At 44.7% G+C, this 21,791-nt stretch overlaps 1 protein-coding gene across 2 annotated transcripts in view; it reads left to right on the top strand.

The window, feature by feature from the left end:
* Nucleotides 1-21,791, top strand: part of LOC126295354 (putative sodium-dependent multivitamin transporter) — a 308,018-nt gene that overhangs the window by 205,634 nt on the left and 80,593 nt on the right. For both annotated transcript variants that reach the window (XM_049987826.1, XM_049987825.1), the window contains exon 3: nucleotides 19,190-19,411. In XM_049987826.1, the coding sequence (XP_049843783.1) occupies nucleotides 19,190-19,411 (222 nt within the window). The remainder of the gene's footprint in view (nucleotides 1-19,189; nucleotides 19,412-21,791) is intronic.

The following is a 21,791-nucleotide window of genomic DNA, read 5'->3' as shown; positions in this document are numbered from 1 at the left end:
GCATTGCACGGCCATATGTCAGTTGAAAAACCGTGGAAGCGATCACAAAACTCGGATGGACAACACTGAAACACCCGCCTTACAGTCCTGACCTGGCTCCACGTGACCATCATCTCTTTGGGAAACTGAAAAACTCTCTCCGTGGAACAAGGTTTGAAGATGATGACTCCCTTGTGCGCGCTGCCAAACAGTGGCTCCAACAGGTTGGTCCAGAATTTTACCGTGCGGGTATACAGGCGCTGGTCCCAAGATGGCGTAAGGCAGTTGAGAGGGATGGAAATTATGTGGAGAAATGAAAATGTTGTTCCTAAAGGAACACTGTAGGACTTCATGGAACAAGGTTTGAAGATGATGACTCCCTTGTACGCGCTGCCAAACAGTGGCTCCAACAGGTCGGTTCAAAATTTTACCGTGCGGGTATACAGGCGCTGGTTCCAAGATAGCGTAAGGCAGTTGAGAGGGATGGAGATTATGTGGAGAAATGAAACTATTGTTCCTAAAGGATGTGTCTACACACTGTAAAACTTTCAAACAGGTACAATAAAACATCGATTTAAAGAAAAAATAGTGGGCATTTCTTTTGGAGTGATCCCCGTACGTGTGCTATGGCTGCTGACCAGTCATCGGGTTTGTGTTTGTTTACTGCAGGTTTATTCTTATGATCTACAAAGTGCAGTCGAAGCGTGTGGAGGCCATGCCAAGTCCGAAAGTGCAGAGATTGTTTTCGACGATTCAGAGACAATGATTTTGAGTTGAATGGCAAGAGACGTCCCAGTCGGTGTGGCTGCAGTGAGTTGCCGCGGCCGGGTCCGGGGACGGATGCTGAATGCTACAAAGTGCAGTTGCTCGATTTAAATCGCGCACTTAGCGAGGTGACAGTCTTTCAGCTCCCTGGCGGTGCCAAACGGCGTGTTGCAAGCAGAGTGAAGGAAACCTTGGACTGAGTACGATGGGATGGCCTACTCCCACGCGCCATATTCACTAGACGGCGCCCGTTCCTATTACTACATCTACATCTACATTTATACTCCGCAAGCCACACAACGGTGTGTGGCGGAGGGCACTTTACGTGCCACTGTCATTAACACCCTTTTCTGTTCCAGTCGCGTACGGTTCGCGGGAAGAACGACTGCCGGAAAGCCTCCGTGCGCGCTCGCATCTGTCTAATTTTACATTCGTGATCTCCTCGGGAGGTATAAGTTGGGGGAAGCAATATATTCGATACCTCATCCAGAAACGCACCCTCTCGAAACCTGGCGAGCAAGCTACACCACGATGCAGAGCGCCTCTCTTGCAGAGTCTGCCACTCGAGTTTGCTAAACATCTCCGTAACGCTATCACGCTTAACAAATAACCCTGTGACGAAAGGCGCCGCTCTTCTTTGGATCTTCTCTATCTCCTCTGTCAACCCGATCTGGTACGGATCCCACACTGATGAACAATACTCGAGTATAGGTCGAACGAGTGTTTTGTAAGCCACCTCCTTTATCGATGGACTACATTTTCTAAGGACCCTCCAAATGAATCTCAACCTGGTACCCGCCTTACCAACAATTAATTTTATACGGTCATTCCACTTCAAATCGTTCCGCACACACACTACCAGATATTTTACGGAAGTAACTGCTACCAGTGTTTTTTCCGTTATCATATAATAATAGAATAAAGGATCCTTCTTTCTATGTATTCGCAATACATTACATTAGTCTATGTTAAGGGTCAGTTGCAACTCCCTGCACCAAGTGCCTAACCACTGCAGATCTTCCTGCATTTCGCTACAATTTTCTAATGCTGCAACTTCTCTGTATACTACAGCATCATCCGCGAAAAGCCGCACGAAACTTCCGACACTATTTACTAGGTCATTTATATATATTGTGAAAAGCAATGGTCCCATAACCATTGTTATTGAAGAGTTTTTAGCAAACAGAACACAGCCTGTTGTTATCAATGGAGAGACGTCTACAGACGTTACAGTAACCTCTGGATTGTTACTGTAACGTCTGTAGACGTCTCTCCATTGATAACAACATGCTGTGTTCTGTTTGCTAAAAACTCTTCAATCCAGCCACACAGCTTATTGTTTTCGTCCGTACACCAGGGCCTTTCTGAACAATACATACGAGGGACATTTCATAAATAACGCGCTCTCTCTGCTTCTCTGCTACTGACAAGGGAACCCTCCATACTGTAAATCACGGATTTTGGTGCGCTTCAAATATGTTGTAGAGGTACTTACCCTGAGTACCTGGCTACGCGGTTTTTTAGCGACGGGCCTTGGTTTTTGAGGAAATCGATTTTGAAGTTCATTGTCCGCTTTGTGGACCCGTAACGTTACATATATTCCGACCAAGTCAGTATAGGGCAGCGGTAAAAGTTCACGGCTACCGCGTTGGAGGTACCGTGTTCGAATACTGCTCACATTTTTTTTATGTATGTAAGAACCGTCCGGAAAACTTGGTCCTAACGTTCAAAAACGAGTAGACGAATTAACTGGGAAATACAGAAATGTAATCGTGTCCTGCGCGAAATCCGGGAAGTTTACGAAACTGATATACGAACAATTTTTGCGTTCTGCAATTCTTCCGTACGTGGGATAGATTTTTTTTTGTACATTATCGATTCGTGGGAAGAGCAAAAAGATTCATCTTTATACAATCATCTATTCACTGATGAAAGGATAACTATAAAAAAGAGTTCAAATGGCTCTGAGCACAGTGGGACTTCTGAGGTCATCAGTCCCCTAGAATGAGATTTTCACTCTGTAGCGGAGTGTGCGCTGATATGAAACTTCCTGGCAGATTAAAACTGCGTTCCGGAACGAGACTCGAACTCGGGACCTTTGCCTTTCGCGGGCAAGTGCTCTACCAACTGAACTACCCAAGCACGACTCACGCCCCGTCCTCACAGCTTTCTTTCAGGAGTGCTAGTTGTGCAAGGTTCGCAGGACAGCTTCTGTAAAGTTTGGAAGGTAGGAGACGAAATACTGGCAGAAGTAAAGCAGTGAGGACGGGGCGTGAGTCATGCTTGGGTAGCTCAGATGGTAGAGCACTTGCCCGCGAAAGGCAAAGGTCGCGAGTTCGAGTCTCGGTCCGGCACACAGTTTTAATCTGCCAGGAAGTTTCAGTCCCCTAGAACTTAGAACTATTTAAGCCTAGCTAACCTAAGGACATGACGCACATCCATGCCCGAGGCAGGATTCAAACCTGCAACCGTAGCGGTCGCGCAGTTCCAGTATGTAGCGCCTAGAACAGCTCGGCCACCTGGGCCGGCAAAGCGATCACCTTCACCCGAAAAGTTGTCCCACCAAAGTGCAGTCCTTATTGCCAGCCCTGCGATGTTTATTTTTACCGACAGGTGAAAATCTTCACGAAAATTATTCAGAGTGCTCCCGACTTGATGAAAGACAATAGAGAGATCGCTTCTAGGGAAGATTCGATAAAATTACCTTCGCTAATCCTACATCGATTCATCGCACCTGTATTGAAAGGACGATTAGATACGCATGGTTCGCATCGAAATTAGCGGATGAAGGAGAATTCTGTTTTTAATGCAAAAGAATTGTGTTTCCAGGTATCGCTCATGAAGAAACCGTGCGCCTGCAAGACGGTTGCTTTCACAAAATTCGCGTGGTGCTGCGAAAATTTGTGCTTCGGTCGTTTCTATGATAAGTTGTTGTTGTTGTTGTGGTTTTCAGTACTGAGACTGCTTTGATGCAGCTCTCCATGCTACTCTATCCTGTGCAAGCTTCTTCATCTCCCAGTACCTACTGCAACCTACATCCTTCTGAATCTGCTTAGTGTATTCGTCTCTCGGACTCCCTCTACGATTTTTACACTCCACGCTGCCCTCCAGTGCTAAATTTGTGATCTCTTGATGCCTCAGAACATGTCCTACCAACCGGTCCCTTCTTCTAGTCAAGTTGTGCCGCAAAATCCTCTTCTCCCCAATTGTATTTAATACCATCTCATTAGTTACATGATCTACCCATCTAATCTTCAGCATTCTTCTGCAGCACCACATTTCAAAAGCTTCTATTCTCTTCTTGTCCAAACTATTTATCGTCCACGTTTCACTTCCATAAATGGCTACACTCCATACAAATACTTTCAGAAACGACTTCCGTACATTTAAATCTATACTCGATGTTAACAAATTTTTCTTCTTCAGAAACGCTTTCCTTCCCATTGCCAGTCTACATTTTATATCCTGTCTACTTCGACCATCATCAGTTATTTTTCTCCCCAAATACCTAAACTACCTTAAGTGCCTCATTTCCTAATCTAATTCCCTCAGCATCACCCGACCTAATTCGACTACATTTCATTATCCTCGTTTTGCTTTTGTTGATGTTCATCTTATACCCTCCTACTCAAGACATTGTCCATTTCGTACAACTGCTCTACCAAGTCCTTTGCTGTCTCTGACAGAATTACAATGTCACCGGTGAACCTCAAAGTTTTTATTTCTTCTCCATGGATTAACTCCAAATGTTGTTTCCTTTACTGCTTGCTCAATATATAAATTGAATAACATCGGGGAGAGGCTACCACCCTGTCTCACTCCCTTCCCAACCACTGCTTCCCTTTCATACCCCTCGACTCTTATAACTGCCATCTGGTTTCTGTACAAATTGTAAATAGCCTTTCGCTCCCTGTATTTTACCCCTGCCACCTTTAGAATTTGAAAGAGAGTATTCCAGTCAACATTGTCAAAGGCTTTCTCTAAGTCTACAAATTCTAGAAACGTAGGTTTGCCCTTCCTTAATCTAGCTTCTAAGATAAGTCTTAGGGTCAGTATTGCCTCACGTGTTCCAACATTTCTACGGAATCCAAACTGATCTTCCCCGAGGTCGGCTTCTACTAGTTTTTTCCATACGTCTGTAAACAATTCGGGTTAGTATTTTGCAGCTGTGACTTATAAAACTGATAGTTCGGTAATTTTCACATCTGTCAACACCTGCTTTCTTTGGGATTGGAATTATTATATTCTTCTTGAAGTCTGAGGGTATTTCGCCTGTCTCATACATCTTGCTCACCAGATGGTAGAGTTTTGTAAGGACTGGCTCTCCCGAGGCCGTCAGTAGTTCCAATGGAACGTTGTCTACTCCAGGGGCTTGTTTCGACTCAGGTCTTTAAGTGCTCTGTCAAACTCTCCACGCAGTGTCGTATCTCCCATTCCGTCTTCATCTACATTCTCTTCCATTTCCGTAATATTGTCCTCAAGTACATCGCCCTTGTACAGACTCTCTATATACTCCTTCCACCTTTCTGCTTTCCCTTCTTTGCTTAGAACTGGGATTCCATCTAAGCTCTTGATATGCATACAAGTGGCTTTCTTTTCTCCAAAGGTCTCTTAAATTTTCCTGTAGGCAGTATGTATCTTACCCCTAATGAGATAAGGCTCTACATCCTTACATTTGTCCTCTAGCCATCCCTGCTTAGCCATTTTGCACTTCTTGTCGATCTCATTTTTGAGACGTTTGTATTCCTTTTTGCCTGCTTCATTTACTGCATTTTTATATTTTCTCCTTTCGTCAATTAAATTCAATATTTCTTCTGTCATCCAAGGATTTCTACCAGCCCACGTCTTTTTACCTACTTGATCTTCTGCTGCCTTCACTACTTCACAGGGTTATTTGGTAAGGGTGATAGCGTTACGGAGATGTTTAGCAAACTCGAGTGGCAGACTCTGCAAGAGAGGCGCTCTGCATCGCGGTGCAGCTTGCTGTCCAGGTTTCGAGAGGGTGCGTTTCTGGATGAGATATCGAATATATTGCTTCCCCCTACTTATACCTCCCGAGGAGATCACGAATGTGAAATTAGAGAGATTCGAGCGCGCACGGAGGCTTTCTGGCAGTCGTTCTTCCCGCGAACCGTACGCGACTGGAACAGGAAAGGGAGGTAATGACAGTGGCACGTAAAGCGCCCTCCGCCACACACCGTTGGGTGGCTTGCGGAGTATAAATGTAGATGTAGATGCCGGCAATGCAAATTTCTGAGGTATGCAGGTACCGTTTCTGAACAAACTATTAAACATAGAACTTTGATACTTGGTATGCATATTTTCAGTAATAATTGCTTTAATGTAGTGCAAATTCAGGCACATCGGATTTGTAGAGACCCTTTGACATTTTTTCAAACATTTGGTGTCGTTGTTTTTATAAAATGTATAATTATTTTTGGCCTACCTCTAAATAAATGCCAAATGTCCATGTGTTTGTTCATTTGTTGTCTTTGAACTGCAGAAAATTACAACGTTCTGTGACAAACCATTCAGGAAACAATGGTACCTACAGGATAAACAGTGTAGTTTTCGGAAAACGTGGTTTAAAGTTTTATTTATATATTATTTACAAATTTTTGTTACAATACATGCAGTTAATATTTTCCTGCGCCGTATTCAGCATAATATGAATTGTAAGCATCCTCCCTTTTATTCTTGGCTCTTCTTTTTATCTCTTCTTTTGTGCAGTTGAGAGCAGCTATGTCCGCTTTACGAAATTTTGAAAAATCGATATGACGCAACGCCAGTCTAGTGTTTGCACCTGCATTTACTCCTAGTCTCTCCAGTACCTCAATTTTTCATGATGTTCCACCGTTAAAACACAAAACAGCGCCTAATACGCCAAATTTTAAAGTTTCGTAGTGTACAAAGACCGTTTTCGGTAGGTGATTCCAAATTACAGAGTTCGAACTTTCATACAAATTTTGAGTTTTTGCATGTAAGCACTTCTTGAGTAGATCAGTACTAGCCAAGTCCCTAAATATCGGTTTTATTGCACTCATAACTGCTAGAGCTAAAGAGTGTTTGTGTTTATGATTTTCACCAGAACGTAATGCCTGATTATATTTTCACCAAGTTTCAGGACCGTTTGGGCAAAGGCTGTGTTGTGTGTCTTCATCACTTGATAATTTATGGAAAAATATTGCCCATACAGCTTTTCATATTGTCCAAATCATTACAGTTTCTTCTTATGGCTACCCCATAGTAAACTTGCAGCATGTCTGTTTCACAATTTGTAAGACGTCCTTTTCCTCTAACTTTTATTTTCCATCTTTAAATTTATGTCCTGCATTTTTCTTGAGAAGCCTTCTCAGCCTTGAGCCAAGTCTTTTCTGAACGCGTCCTATGCATTCTAGTTTTGCAATCTGAATGTCAGAGCCATATGGCTTCTCTTCACAGATTTTTGCGAAGGCTTTAATGTCGCCATCAACGAGATATCTCGTGTACATGACATCTCTTGCTCTGACAGAGCGCTGAAATATTTTTTGTACTCCAGCCACCTCCATACCGCCACTACTAGATCTACATGATAACTCTGCAATTCACATTTAAGTGCTTGGCAGAGGGTTCATCGAACCACAATCATACTATCTCTCTACCACTCCACTCCCGAACAGCGCGCGGGAAAAACGAACACCTAAACCTTTCTGTTCGAGCTCTGATTTGTCTTATTTTATTTTGATGATCCTTCCTAGCTATGTAGGTTGGGCTCAACAAAATATTTTCGCATTCAGAAGAGAAAGTTGGTGACTGAAATTTCGTAAATAGATCTCGCCGCGACTTGTTGCATCTTCTAAGTGTCCTGCCAATGAAACGCAACCATTGGCTCGCCTTCCCCACAATATTATCTATGTGGTCTTTCCAACCGAAGTTGTTCGTAATTTCAGCACCCAGGTACTTAGTTGAATTGACAGCCTCGAGAATTGTACTATTTATCGAGTAATCGAATTCCAAAGGATTTCTTTTGCAACTCCTGTGGATCACCTCACACTTTTCGTTATTTAGCGTCAACTGCCACCTGCGACACCATACAGCAATCTTTTCTAAATCGCTTTGCAACTGATACTGGTCTTTGGATGACCTTACTAGACGGTAAATTAGAGCATCATCTGCGAACAACTTAAGAGAACTGCTCAGATTGTCAGCCATGTCATTTATATAGATCAGGAACAGCAGAGGTCCCAGGACGCTTCCCTGGGGAACACCTGATTTCACTTCAGTTTTACTCGACGATTTGCCGTCTATTACTATGAACTGCGACCTTCCTGACTGGAAATCACGAATCCAGTCGCGCAACTGAGACGATACCCCATAGGCCCGCAGCTTGATTAGAAGTCGCTTGTGAGGAACGGTGTCAAAAGCTTTCCGGAAATCTAGAAATACGGAATCAACTTGAGATCCCCTGTCGATTGCGGCCATTAATTCGTGCGAATAAAGAGCTAGCTGCGCTGCACAAGAACGACGTTTTCTGAAACCGTGATGATTAAGTATCAATAGATCGTTCCCTTCGAGGTGATTCATAATGTTTGAATACAGTATATGCTTGGTCCACCATAATTTTTTTCATGGATATGTTTTGCTCCTGGGTCACTTTGACAAACAAAGCAAAATTTGCTCATCACTTCCACATCTAAAACTTTTCTACTGTCAAAAGATGTGACAGAAACGATGCCATTGAGAGACATGTACCCTCGTTTCCGCCACGAACCATCAAAACAAGCTGTTATGCGTGTGGAATTATCTTCGGTGTTTTCATTTATCGCTTGCTGAGCTGCTTATTCCATTGACAAGTTACACACCTCACTGACAGCTGAACCAATGACTTTATTACAACTGAAAATCGCATGGGAGGCTGAGGAACATCTAAAAGTGCACAGAAAATCTTTCCTGCCCGCATACCTTTACCTGTTGATCTGAGTCCATATAAAAGGCGTATATTATTGTCATATATCTTCGTTGGACCTAAGCTAGACGTCATTGTCGCCGCAGTATATTTGCCCTTAGCACATTCTAAAACTAGCTGACGCACAAAACCCTTGTGAATATTTCTGTTCTCATCCAAAGATAGAATACCACAACACTCCTTACATCGTGTATGTGAACTGATAAGTTCAGTCAGTATCTCCAAGTCAATTATAATATTTCCACATTTTTCTATGTTTTGAAGGTATATGGGGCAATCAAACACAGAATCAAGTTTTACTTTCAACTTCATTCTTGATGCACTTATGGGCTGCCTGTTTGAAGTACGTGAAAGTAGACATTCTTCTTGAAACTTCCTGGCAGATTAAAACTGTGTGCCAGACCGAGACTCGAACTCGGGACGTTTGCTTTTCGAGGGCAAGTGCTCTACCACCCTGCGAACTTTGCAGAACTAGCACTCCTGAAAGAAAGGATACTGCGGAGACATGGCTTAGCCACAGCCTGGGGAATGTTGCCAGAATGAGATCTTCACTCTGCAGCGGAGTGTGCGCTGATATGAAATTTCCTGGCAGATTAAAAGTGGCAGAAGTAAAGCTGTGAGGACGGGGCGTGAGTCGTGCTTGGGTAGCTCAGTTAGTAGAGCACTTGTCCGCGAAAGGCAAAGGTCCCGTGTTCGAGTCTCGGTTTGGCACACAGTTTTAATCTGCCAGGAAGTTTCAGCTGTATATATTGTAGAAATTTATTTTATTTTATGAACTTCTATGTGCTACCAGTTTCGGCATTACATTGATGCCATCTTCAGGCCCCTGTACAATGAGTAGAATAAATGTACTATTATAAAAAATAGAGAACATACGTAAACAATTGACAGGTATATTGACTATGGAAGTGGCTCAAAGAGATATATTGTATATCATTGAAACTATATGTAACATTGGGGCACATATGTTTCTGCCTATGTCATGCTGTTGTTAATAGTTTTACTCAAATAACGCATGATATATCAACATATGTGTACGCTATTATTCATAAAACCGTAACACACAGTTGTAATAGGCCATGCAACACATCAGATGTGCTGCATACATTCGTATGTCCAGTGGAACAGTGGAAGATTTTTTTAGTAAAAATTAAATAATATAAATAACAATAAAATAAAATTACAAGAAAAGGTGACAACCATGTCAGAATAGATAGTTACTTATGTGTGGTCTAGGTCGTATAATGTGTGGTACGACAAACAGCTGCCGCAATATTAACGATAAAAAGCATAAAAGAGTTTGTTGTAAAACCCAATTGCATTCCCGAAGTAAACCAATGCAATCGTACTACAAAATCATCAAACACTTGGTCATCGTAGACACTTTATTAGGACCTTTATGTATGACAACCCCACATGTCCTGAGTGGATTGATGCAATGCGGCCTGAATGTAATGCCAAAACTGGTAGCAGATAGAAGTTAATAAAATAAAATAAATGTGTACAATAGATTCGCCTGTTGGTAAATTATTGCATCAAGAAGTTCAAGTCAGCTGTCGTCCCACGATCTATAATGGATCAACGAAGACACTTCGAAATCTCCAATTCTCTTTTTTCTTTTTCTTTCTCTCTACTCCTTACTGTCATTCAACTGCTTCTAGTGTCTCATTTCCTAGTCTGAACTCCCTCAGTATCTCCTCATTTAATCTGACTACATTCGATTACCCTAAGTGTACTTTTGTCGGCGTTCATCTTAACCTCTTCTCAAGACGACAAATTGTGTTAAACTGCGCTCCCCATGTCCTTTGCCGCGTCTGACAGAATTACCTGTAAAGTGTCGTCTGCAATTTTTTTTACCTGATCTGCAATCCTCATTGCTTAGCTGCTCATTCAATGTAAAATTGGGAAACATTATGGATAAGCTGCAACATTCTTCCTTCTCAACCATTTCGTCTCTTCAGTGTCTTTGACGTCTTGCTGCACTCCAGCTTCTATATAGGTCGTAAATACCCCATTTTTGTTAACAAATATTTTAAAACAAGTATGAAACGGTTCTCTGAAAATCTGCACTCCCTAAATTTTTAGAAAACACAGTATATTAATTTTTGTACAACAAATAGTCATGCGGACAATTGATGTAGCACGTGAACGGGAATGAGTAAACGGAATAAAACCGTCCAAATTGTTGGGTCTACATATCCGAAATAACTTGACCTCGCAAAAAACACATTTCTGAAGAGATCAGATAATTAAGGTCAGCTACTTTTGATCTTCGTTTAATTTATAGTCTTGTAAACAAACGAATCAACTTACTAATATATTCTGCACATTTCCACTCTTATGGGATAATTTCTGATTAACTCTTCACTTAGAAGGTAATGATTATGCAGAACGAGCAGTAAGAGCAATATATGGTGTTCATCCACAGCTATCTTGTAGGCATGTCTTCAAAGAGTTATGCACTTTAACTACAGCTACGGGATGATTCAAAAGGCATGTCCTATGGGACAAATATGGTGAATCAGAACTCCACTGAAACGTTCAGGGATCTAAAACACGAAAAACAGTCCTATGAACAAGGGCTCTAAAATGCATGCCGTAGCCACATCTACAAATTAATTTGTGGTGTGAATGTAAAGTGACTTATTATCCAACTGACCCATGAAAAAAAAAAAAAAAAACAGTAGAAAAAATGCATCTTCATTGCCCATTATTAAAGCTTTTAGTGGATCAGAAAGGAATTCCAAAAGGTTTTTATCATTTGCCCAATAACATAAAGGTCTGACACGTAGCAAAGCAGCTTTTAAATGTAATTCAGATCCCCTTCCCCTGGAAAAATCCTTCTGTCCCGTAGGCGAGCTTACTTTTTTTAAAAAAACTTTGGCCTCTAAAAAAAAAGGCTCTTTTGTAAGTGTTTTTCATGCACAGGTCTCAGAAACAAATATGTTAATTGTGCTAAAGCTAATCATTAAAATCGTTCAAATTATGTACCAGTCTGTTCTATTTAATCGTATGGCTAGGAGCCGCCGTCGGGCAGACCGCTCGCCGGGTGTCGATCTTTCAGTTTGACGCCACATCGGCGCCCTGCATTCGATGAGGATCATAGGACGATGATGATGATGACAGCAAAACACCCAGTCCCTCGACGGAATAAATTCTTCGACCCAGCCGGGAATCGAACCCGGGCCCAGAGGATCGACAATCCGTCACGCTGACCTATTCAGCTACTGGGGGCGGACTATCAGTCTGTAACACGCAACTAATGACCTAACATTCGCTCTTTGCACTTTATTCCTGTTTCCTTCAAAATTTCAAAGAGTGTGTTTTACTCAATATAAACTATGTGATCAAAAGTATCCGGATTTCCCCCCCCCCCCCCCCCCCCCCGCCCAAAAAGACGGCCGCAGTGGCCGAGTAGTTCTAGGCGCTTCAGTCTGGAACCGCGCGACCGCTACGGTCACAGGTTCGAATCCTGCCTCGGGCATGGATGTGTGTGATGTCCTTAGGTTAGCTAGGCTTAAGTAGTTCCAAGTTCTAGGGGACTGATGACCTCAGAAGTTAAGTCCCATAGTGCTCAGAGCCATTTGAACCATTTGAACACCTCCAAAACATAGGTTTTTCATATTAGGTGCATTGTGCTGCCACCTACTGCCAGGTACTCCATATCAGCGATCTCAGCAGTCACTAAACATCGCGAGAGAGCAGAATGGGGCGCTCCGCGGAATTCACGGAGTTCGAACGTGGTCAGGTGATTGGGTGTCACTTGTGTCGTACGTCTGTACGCGAGACTTCCACGCTCCTAAACATCCCGAGGTGCACTGTTTCTTGTGTGATAGTGAAGTGGAAACGTGAAGGCACATGTACAGCACAAAAGCGTACAGGCCGACCTCGTCTGTTGACTGACAGAGACTGCCGACAGTTGAAGAGGGTCGTAATGTGTAATAGGCAGACATCTATCCAGACCATCACACAGGAATTCCAAACTGGATCAGGATCCACTGCAAGTACTAAGACAGTTAGGTGGGAGGCGAGAAAACTTGGATCTCATGATCGAGCGGCTGCTCATAAGACACACATCACGTCAGTGAATGACAAACGACGCCTCGCTTGATGTAAGGAGCGTAAACAGTGGACGATTGAAGAGTGTGTGGAGCGACGCTTAAAGTCCTGCGGATTCTTCCTGAACAGCTGCAAGCCATCCTTGCGACACTTCACACGATTCCGTTTTTGGTCAAACGTGAGCAATCGCGGAACCCATCTTGCGGATAGCTTTCTCGTGTCCAAATGTTTATCCAAAATATTATGTACCCGTTCATTCGAGATGCCCACAGCACTAGGAATCTCACGCACCTCAACTCTTCTGTCATCCATCACCATATCACGAATTTTATGAATGATTTCTGGAGTCGTAACCTCCACAGGGCGTCCGGAACGTTTCGAATCACTTGTGCCCATATGGCCGCTCCGAAAATTTTGAAACCACTCACGAACTGTTCTAATCGAAGATGCACAATCTCAGTAATGTTTATCGAGCTTCACGGACTTCGGACGTTGTCAAACACCTGTACGCGATATTTCCACACTCCTGAACACCTCGAGGTGCACTGTTTCCGATGTGGTAGTGAAGTGGAAACGTGAAGGGACACGTACAGCACAAAACCGTTCAGGCCGACCTCGTCTGTTGACTGATAGAGACTGCCGACAGTTGAAGAGGGTCGTAATGTGTAATAGGGAGACATCTATCGAGACCATGAGACAGGAGTTCCAAAGAATGGTTCAAATGGCTCTGAGCACTATGGGACTTAACAGCTGTGGTCATAAGTCCCCTATAACTTTGAACTACTTAAACCTAATTAACCTAAGGACATCACACACATCCATGCCCGAGGGAGGATTCGAACCTGCGACCGTAGGAGTCGCACGGTTCCGGACTGCGCACCTAGAACCGCGAGACCACCGCGGCCGGCCAGGAATTCCAAACCAAGTACTATGACAGTTTGGCCAGAGGTGAGAAAACTTTGAATTCACGGTTGAGCGGCTGCTCATAAGCCACACATCACGCCGGTAAATGCCAAACGACGCCTCGCTTGGTGTAAGGAGCGTAATCATAGGACGACTGAAGAGTGCAAAAACGTTGTGTGGAGTGACGAATCACGGTACACAATGTGGCGATCCGATGGCAGGGTGTGGGTATAGCGAATGCCCTTCGCCTGCCAGCAATTGTAGTGCCAACAGTTCAATTCGCAGGTGGTGGTGTTATGCTGCGGTCGTGTTTTTCATGGAGGGTGCTTGCACCCCTTGTTTTGCGTGGCACTATCACAGCACAGTCCGCCCCCCGGTGGCTGAATGGTTAGCGTGACGGATTGTCGATCCTCTGGGCCCGGGTTCGATTCCCGGCTGGGTCGGGGAATTTTCTCCGCTAAGGCACTGAGTGTTGTGCTGTCCTCATCATCATCATCCTATCATCCTGATCGATTGCAGGTTGCCGAAGTGGCATCAAATTGAAAGACCGCCACCTGGCGAACGGTCTGCCCGACGGGTTGGCCTAGCCATATGGTTAAATTAAATAAATAAATCACAGCACAGGCCGACATTGATGTCTTAAGCACATCCTCGCTTCCCATTGCTCAAGAGCAATTCGGGGATGGCGACTGCATCTTTCAACACGATCGGGCACCTATTCGTAATACACGGCCTCTGGCGGAGCGGTTACTCGACAGTAACATCCCTGTAATGGACTGGTCTGCACAGAATCCTGACCTGAATCCTGTAGAACACCTTTGGGATGTTTTGGAACCCCAAATTCGTGCCAGGCCTCACCGACCGACGTCAATACCTGTCCTCAGTGCAGTACTCGGTCAAGAATGGGCTGCCATTCCCAAAGAAATCTTCCAGCACATGACTGAACGTATGCTTGCGAGTGTGGAAACTGTCATAAGTGCTAAGGGTGGGCCAGCACCATATTGAATTCCAGCATTAGCGATGGAGGGTGTCACGAACTTGTCAAGACATTTTCAACCGTGTTGATGTCGGGATAGCAGCTGACCATGACCTCGTTCAGATAGTGATAGGGGCAGTTGACAGTTAAGTGGAAAAAATCTATCTTGCCATTCCTGTCTCCGTCAGCAGCTGTGTTAGTGCAACATGAACCGAGCGAGGTGGTGCAGTGGCTAGCACACTGGACTCGTATTCGGGAGGACGACGGTTAAATCCCGCGTCCGGCCATTCTGATTTAGGTTTTCCGTAATTTCCCAAAATCGCTCCAGGCAATTGCCGGGATGGTTCCTTTGAAAGGGCACGGCCGAGTTCCTTCCCCGTCCTTCCCTAATCCGAGGAGACCGATGACCTCGCTGTCTGGTCTCCTCCCCCAAACCAACCAACCCCAACCCAACTCATAGTGGTTGGTGGTTCTATGTTCAAATCAACAGCTGAAGTGTCATCACAGAGCATATTCCCAAGGCATCAAAGTGTCATGCACATACGTGATCGACAGGAAGCTTTAGATGCTGCAGAGGACCGAGAGTAGACCTGTGGTACTGTCTTGCTTAAGACAGCAGGAGCATTGAGATGTGATTCTGGTCACTCAATCAGTCTGAGATCAAACAGAGTTCAATGTAAAGTGGTATACCTACAACAGAAGCTTTTCGGTGCAATAAATGTAGAATTCAAAACATACAAAAATAATTGTTTGCAAAATTGTGTTGCATAGTCTCCAAATGTTAGTCAGTGCTATTGAAGTACAGTGATACTGTGCTTGGCACTCCCTCCCACCATTGACAAATATTCCATTAAAACTGTTTTGTGCCATGCCATATAACTCCTGTACTGATTTGTTGGTTCAAATGGTTCTGAGCACTATGGAACTTAACATCTTAGGTCATCAGTCCCGTAGAACTTAGAACTACTTAAACCTAACTAACCTAAGGACGTCACACACATCCATGCCCGAGGCAGGATTTGAACCTGAGACCGTAGCAGTCCAACGGTTCCGGACTAAAACGCCTAGAACCGCACGGCCACCGCGGCCGGCTACTGATTTCTGATATGTATTTCCGTATTCTAGCATTGGGACAGAAACAGGCTTGAACAGTCAGTCTCCTTATTTATAAATCAGAGCTTTAAACGGTTCTTTTTAGAGGAGCCGGCCGGGATGGCTGAGCAGTTCTAGGCGCTACAGTCTGGAACCGCGCGACCACTACGGTCGCAGGTTTGAATCCTGCCTCGGGCATGGATTTATGTGATGTGCTTAGATTAGTAAGGTTTAAGTAGTTCTGAGTTCTAGGGGACTGATGACCTCAGAAGTTGTCCCATAGTGCTCAGAGCCATTTGAACCATTTTTTAGAGGAGAAAGATGTAAACGTTTCTCACAGATGTTGTGTACTCGCACGTATCCATACTGATAAAAGCATCTTGACTTAGTTTGTTGGGACGTTTCTTAATAACTAAAGACAAACCTTTCAAACGTACCAGTTTTCCATTGTATGTTCTGTATTTAGGATGAACTAATCTAATCTCCCTCACACCACACCTGGAACTGCATAGCAATGCTGATTCAGCAGATGGAGTATCTTCATTCTGCACAGACTATAAGTATCATAGAAGAGAAACAGTCCGACCCACTGATATACCACTGCAACACCCTCATATATCCACTACACTCTTAATGTAGTGGATATATAAGAGCGATCTGCTTTCATAACTTCCTTGATACACTGAAGAGCAAAGAAACTGACTAATATCTCAAGTAGAGCTGGACGGAATTGACACCACGAGTCCTGCAGGGCTGTCCATAAACCGGTAAGAGTGGAGGGGGTGGAGATCTCTTCTGAACAGTACTTTGCATGGCCTCCCAAATATGCTCAATAATGTTCATGTGTGGGAAGACTGGTGGCCAGCGGTCGAAGAGTGTTCCTGGAGCCACTCTGTAACAATTCTGGACGTGTGGGGTGTTGCAGTGTCCTCCTGGGATTGCCCAAGTCCGTCTTCGGTTCACTGGCAGAATTTTGGAAAGATGTGGTTCATCTGTGAAATAAAACACTAATACGACCTATTCTCGAGTACTGCTCGAACGTTGGGGATCCCTATCAGGTCGGATTGAGGGAGGACATAGAAGCAATTGAGAGGTGGGCTGGTAGGTTTGTTACTGATAGGTTTGATCATCACGCGAGTGTTACGGAAATGCTTCAGGAACTCGGGTGGCAGTCTCTGGAGGAAAGGAGGCGTTCTTTTCGTGAATCGCTACTGAGGAACTTTAGAGAACCAGCGTTTGAGGCTGACTGCAGTACAATTTTACTGCCGCCAACTTATATTTCGCGGAAAGACAACAAAGGTAAGAGAGATTAGGGTTCGTACAGAGGCATATAGGCAGTGATTTTTCCCTCGTTCTGTTTGGGAGTGGAACAGGGAGAGAAGATGCTAGTTGTGGTACGAGGTACCCTCCGCCACGCACCGTATGGTGGATTGCGGAGTATGTATGTAGATGTACTGGTAGTTAGGACAGCTTGGCTGTGGAAGGGTAGCCCACAATATAGACAACAGTATTCACAATTACAAGCGCCCAAGCTTTAATGATCTGCCAGCAATAAAGGCTCTTAACAAATCTCAGTTAAGGAAGAACATAAACTTGGTTACAAGCATATGTTCACCTTCAACCAGTCAATAACCCCACTAAAGAATTACCAATCAGTAAAACGTAGATAAATGACTGCTTTACAAGAATGCTTAAATTGAGTAAAATCATGAAAGCTAAGTTACAATTTTCTATGTTAAGCTTCAACAGGTGAATAACCCCAATAAAGAATTCTCATTTAAATAAAACACAGATAGGAAAATGCCTTACCAAAATGCTTGAATTGTGTAAAATCATGAGAAGGTGAGTTACAACTTTACTCACAAGCTACTTAGGAATTCACAGCAAATAAACAAGTTTGATCTGCTTATCCAGAAGGTAACTGCCAAGTCGAAGCGACGGAAGCCACTCAGAGCGGACGACCGCCCCACCGCAGGTCATCACCCGACATGCGTCACGTCCCAGTGGCCACCGCACTAAAACAGGCTGGCGTTTCGGTAAGCGACCGACAGCAACACAGGAGTAACACTGACTCAACGTCCCCTGAAGCGGGAGCAGGCACAGCTGAGTAGCGGCCATACAACCGCGAGCAAACAGATCCCACGCCGCCCGTACAGACGCGGGAAGCGATAGCGAGCGACAAAGAGGCCACGCGCAAAGCGGCAACCGTGCCTACCCCTCCACCACAGAATGCGCCCTGTCTCCTCGTCTATGGTAATACAACTTATAGCACAAAAGAAACGATTTAATAATGGCATTAGTTCAACGCAAGATGAGTTAACAGTTGGGTCCAGTAAAGATTTACCTTCAAATCAACTTCCGGACCACAGGCGGAAATTAGTAAACTTGGCATGAGTTTTCACCGGATCGATAAACAAGAAATCAAATTAAACTGTTGCCAAATATACAGTCACGATACGCAAGCCCTTCTAGACCTTGCTATCTTACAGTTATTAACGGCGAGACATACACAAATGAATGACGAGAAATTCACCATTTAAAGCAAAAACACGCCACAAAGGTTAAATTAATTAATTTCCAGACGAGCCAGTCACTGAAAGCTCAGTTCCACAAGATTAGGACTAACCTCAGTCGGCAGCAACACATTTGTGTGCGTGATAACTAGGTTGCCCAAACAGGGCTCCAGAACCCAAAACAACAGGCCACACGTCAGCTGTCTTGTTCTCGGGTACTAGGCACCACCGGGCAAAGACAATCGCGACGAGAAAAAAAAAATCTCTGAAATTACAGCTGCCTGCAGCAAAACAAATGAGTCAGGATGCACGAAGGTAAAGCACAAGCCACTGTTCCAGCCGGAGAGTAACCTGTTCAGCGCACATACGGACAGAACAACACACGGGGGCATAAAGGGAGCAGCAGATGCGTACCGAGCAAACTGTACGGCGCCAAAATACGACCACAAACCGGAGCCCTGCTCCCGGAGCTGGTGTCTGCTCGCTGGACTGCCGCAGCTCTGTGTCCCCCGGAAAGCGATGCTGACTGCCGCCTCGCTCGACGCTCCCTTCTCGGCCGTGCTCAACTCTTCTCTCGTTGCCTCAATGTTGCCGCAATGTCCGTTCTCCCCTGCAGTGCGTCTCAGACTCTCCTTACTCGCACTCACTCCCCCGTTAGGACCCGCTCCGACACGAGGCGCTCGCGATCGCACACAGTGCCAACCTCAACCAGAGGAGTCATCGATAGCGTCTTGCGCCCGAGATCCGCGCCACGGCTCAGTAGATGTAGATGTAGACGTACATGTTAAGTCCCATACTGGCCAGAGTCATTTGAACCATTTTGAACCATTGAGCAGCGAAAGGAAGCTCCCTCCATCTAGGGATTTGTTCGCCCCATTACCCTGTGGCAGCTGATAGCACTGTACCTCTGACTACCTCCATGTTGTGAGCCTCTGCCGGGGGTCTGTGTGTGTGCAGGAGTACCTGCTGGGCGACCGCAGCTTGGGGGCGGGGCCTGTCGCCTTCTCGCTGATGGCCAGCTTCATGTCGGCCATCACTCTGCTCGGCGTCAGCTCCGAGAACTTCGTGTACGGCGCGCAGTTCATCGCCATCAACCTGGGCTACGGGCTGGTCACCCCTGTGGCTGCCTACCTCTTCCTGCCCGTCTTCTTCCGCCTTCAGGCTGCCAGCGCCTACCAGGTAACCATTCAGCTCTCCACCCACGTGTACAGTGCCGGCCATCAATCCTTCCACTGCCTCGGGCGTGCACTCTACATTCTGCGCTGAGGGCAGATTTGGTTTCGACTGTAGGGGACAGTGGGGCACATTGAACCATAAAAAAATATTTCTCCAGGTCACTCATCCAATAATTTATTACAGAGTTGAGATTTACAGATGTTACAGCTTTTTTTTTTTTTATACAGCCTCTCCCCGATGTTATTCAATCTGTATATTGAGCAAGCAGTGAAGGAAACAAAAGAAAAATTCGGAGTAGGTATTAAAATCCATGGTGAAGAAATAAAAACTTTGAGGTTCGCCGATGACATTGTAATTCTGTCAGAGACAGCAAAGGACTTGGAAGAGCAGTTGAACGGAATGGATAGTGTTTTGAAAGGAGGATATAAGACGAACATCAACAAAAGCAAAATGAGGATAATGGAATGTAGTCGAATTAAGTCGGGTGATGCTCAGGGAATTAGATTAGGGAATGAGACAGTTAAAGTAGTAAAGGAGTTTTGCTATTTGGGGAGCAAAATAACTGATGATGGTCGAAGTAGAGTGGATATAAAATGTAGACTGGCCATGGCAAGGAAAGCGTTTCTGAAGAAGAGAAATTTGGCAACATCTAGTATAGATTTAAGTGTCAGGAAGTCATTTCTGAAAGTATTTGTATGGAGTGTAGCCATGTATGGAAGTGAAACATGGACGATAAATAGTTTGGACAAGAAGAGAATAGAAGCTTTCGAAATGTGGTGCTACAGAAGAATGCTGAAGATTAGATGGGTAGATCACATAACTAATGAGGAGGTATTGGAGCAGAATTGGGGAGAAGAGGAGCTTGTGGCATAACTTGACTAGAAGAAGGGATCGGTTGGTAGGACATGTTCTGAGGCATCAAGGGATCACCATTTTTGTATTGGAGGGCAGCGTAGAGGGTAAAAATCGTAGAGGGAGACCAAGAGATGAATACACCAAGCAGATTCAGAAGGATGTAGACCGCAGTAGGTACTGGGAGATGAAGAAGCTTGCACAGGGTAGAGTAGCATGGAGAGCTGCATCAAACCAGTCTCAGGACTGAAGACCACAACAACAACAACAACAACAACAACAACACAGTTTAATCATTCAAGTAGCAAATGGCCTTATACGATTGCATTGTCATTAATTGCTTTTTTAGCTGCAGGCATTTGAAGAAAATTTGGTAAATACGAGGGTTGTTTTTTGAGTAAGGGCCGTTCGCGCGTATAGTCCCGTAGTTCGCGCGGACGCCGCAGCAAGCCACCGCGCCACTTGCCGGCCTCCTTCCCGTTCACACTGATGCAAGTTGCAGCTCTGTAGCTGACGTGCATGTATGCCGGTGCTACTTTATAATGTTTACGGTTATTGGATCGCCCGCCGCGTGTGAGATACGGTCAGTGATACGTTTTTTGACCGCGAGAAACCTATCAGCTGCAGAAATTCATCGTCAGTTAACAGAAGTTTGTGGCTCGAATGCAATGAGTGAAGCTAAAGTGCGTCAATGGGTTAGAGAGTTTAAAAATGGCCGTCAAAACGTCCGTGACGAAGAACGCTCGGACCGACCTTCTGTGATCACTGACGACTTGGTGGCTGCAGTCGAAACAAAGATTCGTGAAAACAGAAGATTCACAATTTAAAGCTGTGCGGATCAGCATAACGAAAAGGCGAGTGGTCTCGCTCGCTTTGTCCACGACTGTACGTCTACATCTGCATCTACATACATACTCCGCAATCCACCATACGGTGCGTGGCGGAGGGTACCTCGTACCGCAACTAGCATCTTCTCTCCCTGTTCCACTCCCAAACAGAACGAGCGAAAAATGACTGCTATATGCCTCTGTACGAGCCCTAATCTCTCTCATCTTTGTGGTCTTTCCGCGAAATATAAGTTGGCGGCAGTAAAATTGTACTGCAGTCAGCCTCAAACGCTGGTTCTCTAAATTTCCTCAGTAGCGACTCACGAAAAGCACGCCTCCTTTCCTCCAGAGACTGCCACCCGAGTTCCTGAAGCATTTCCGTAACACTAGCGTGATGATCAAACCTACCAGTGTAGCAGCCCGCCTCTGAATTGCTTCTATGTCCTCCCTCAATCCGACCTGATAGGGATCCCAAACGCTCGAGCAGTACTCGAGAATAGGTCGTATTAGTGTTTTATAAGCGGTCTCCTTTACAGATGAACCACACCTTCCCAAAATTCTACCAACGAACCGGAGACGACTATCCGCCTTCCCCACAACTACCATTACATGCTCGTCCCACGATTTTTAACTGAATTTCGTTACGAATCTTCACTCATTGCTAAATTTGTGCACTTTCTTGATAGGTCAGCAACGGTAAACCA

Source organism: Schistocerca gregaria, chromosome 11 (genome assembly GCF_023897955.1).
Source record: "Schistocerca gregaria isolate iqSchGreg1 chromosome 11, iqSchGreg1.2, whole genome shotgun sequence".
In the NCBI taxonomy this organism is placed as follows: Eukaryota; Metazoa; Arthropoda; class Insecta; order Orthoptera; family Acrididae; genus Schistocerca; species Schistocerca gregaria.
This window is presented reverse-complemented; position numbering and strand designations above follow the sequence as displayed.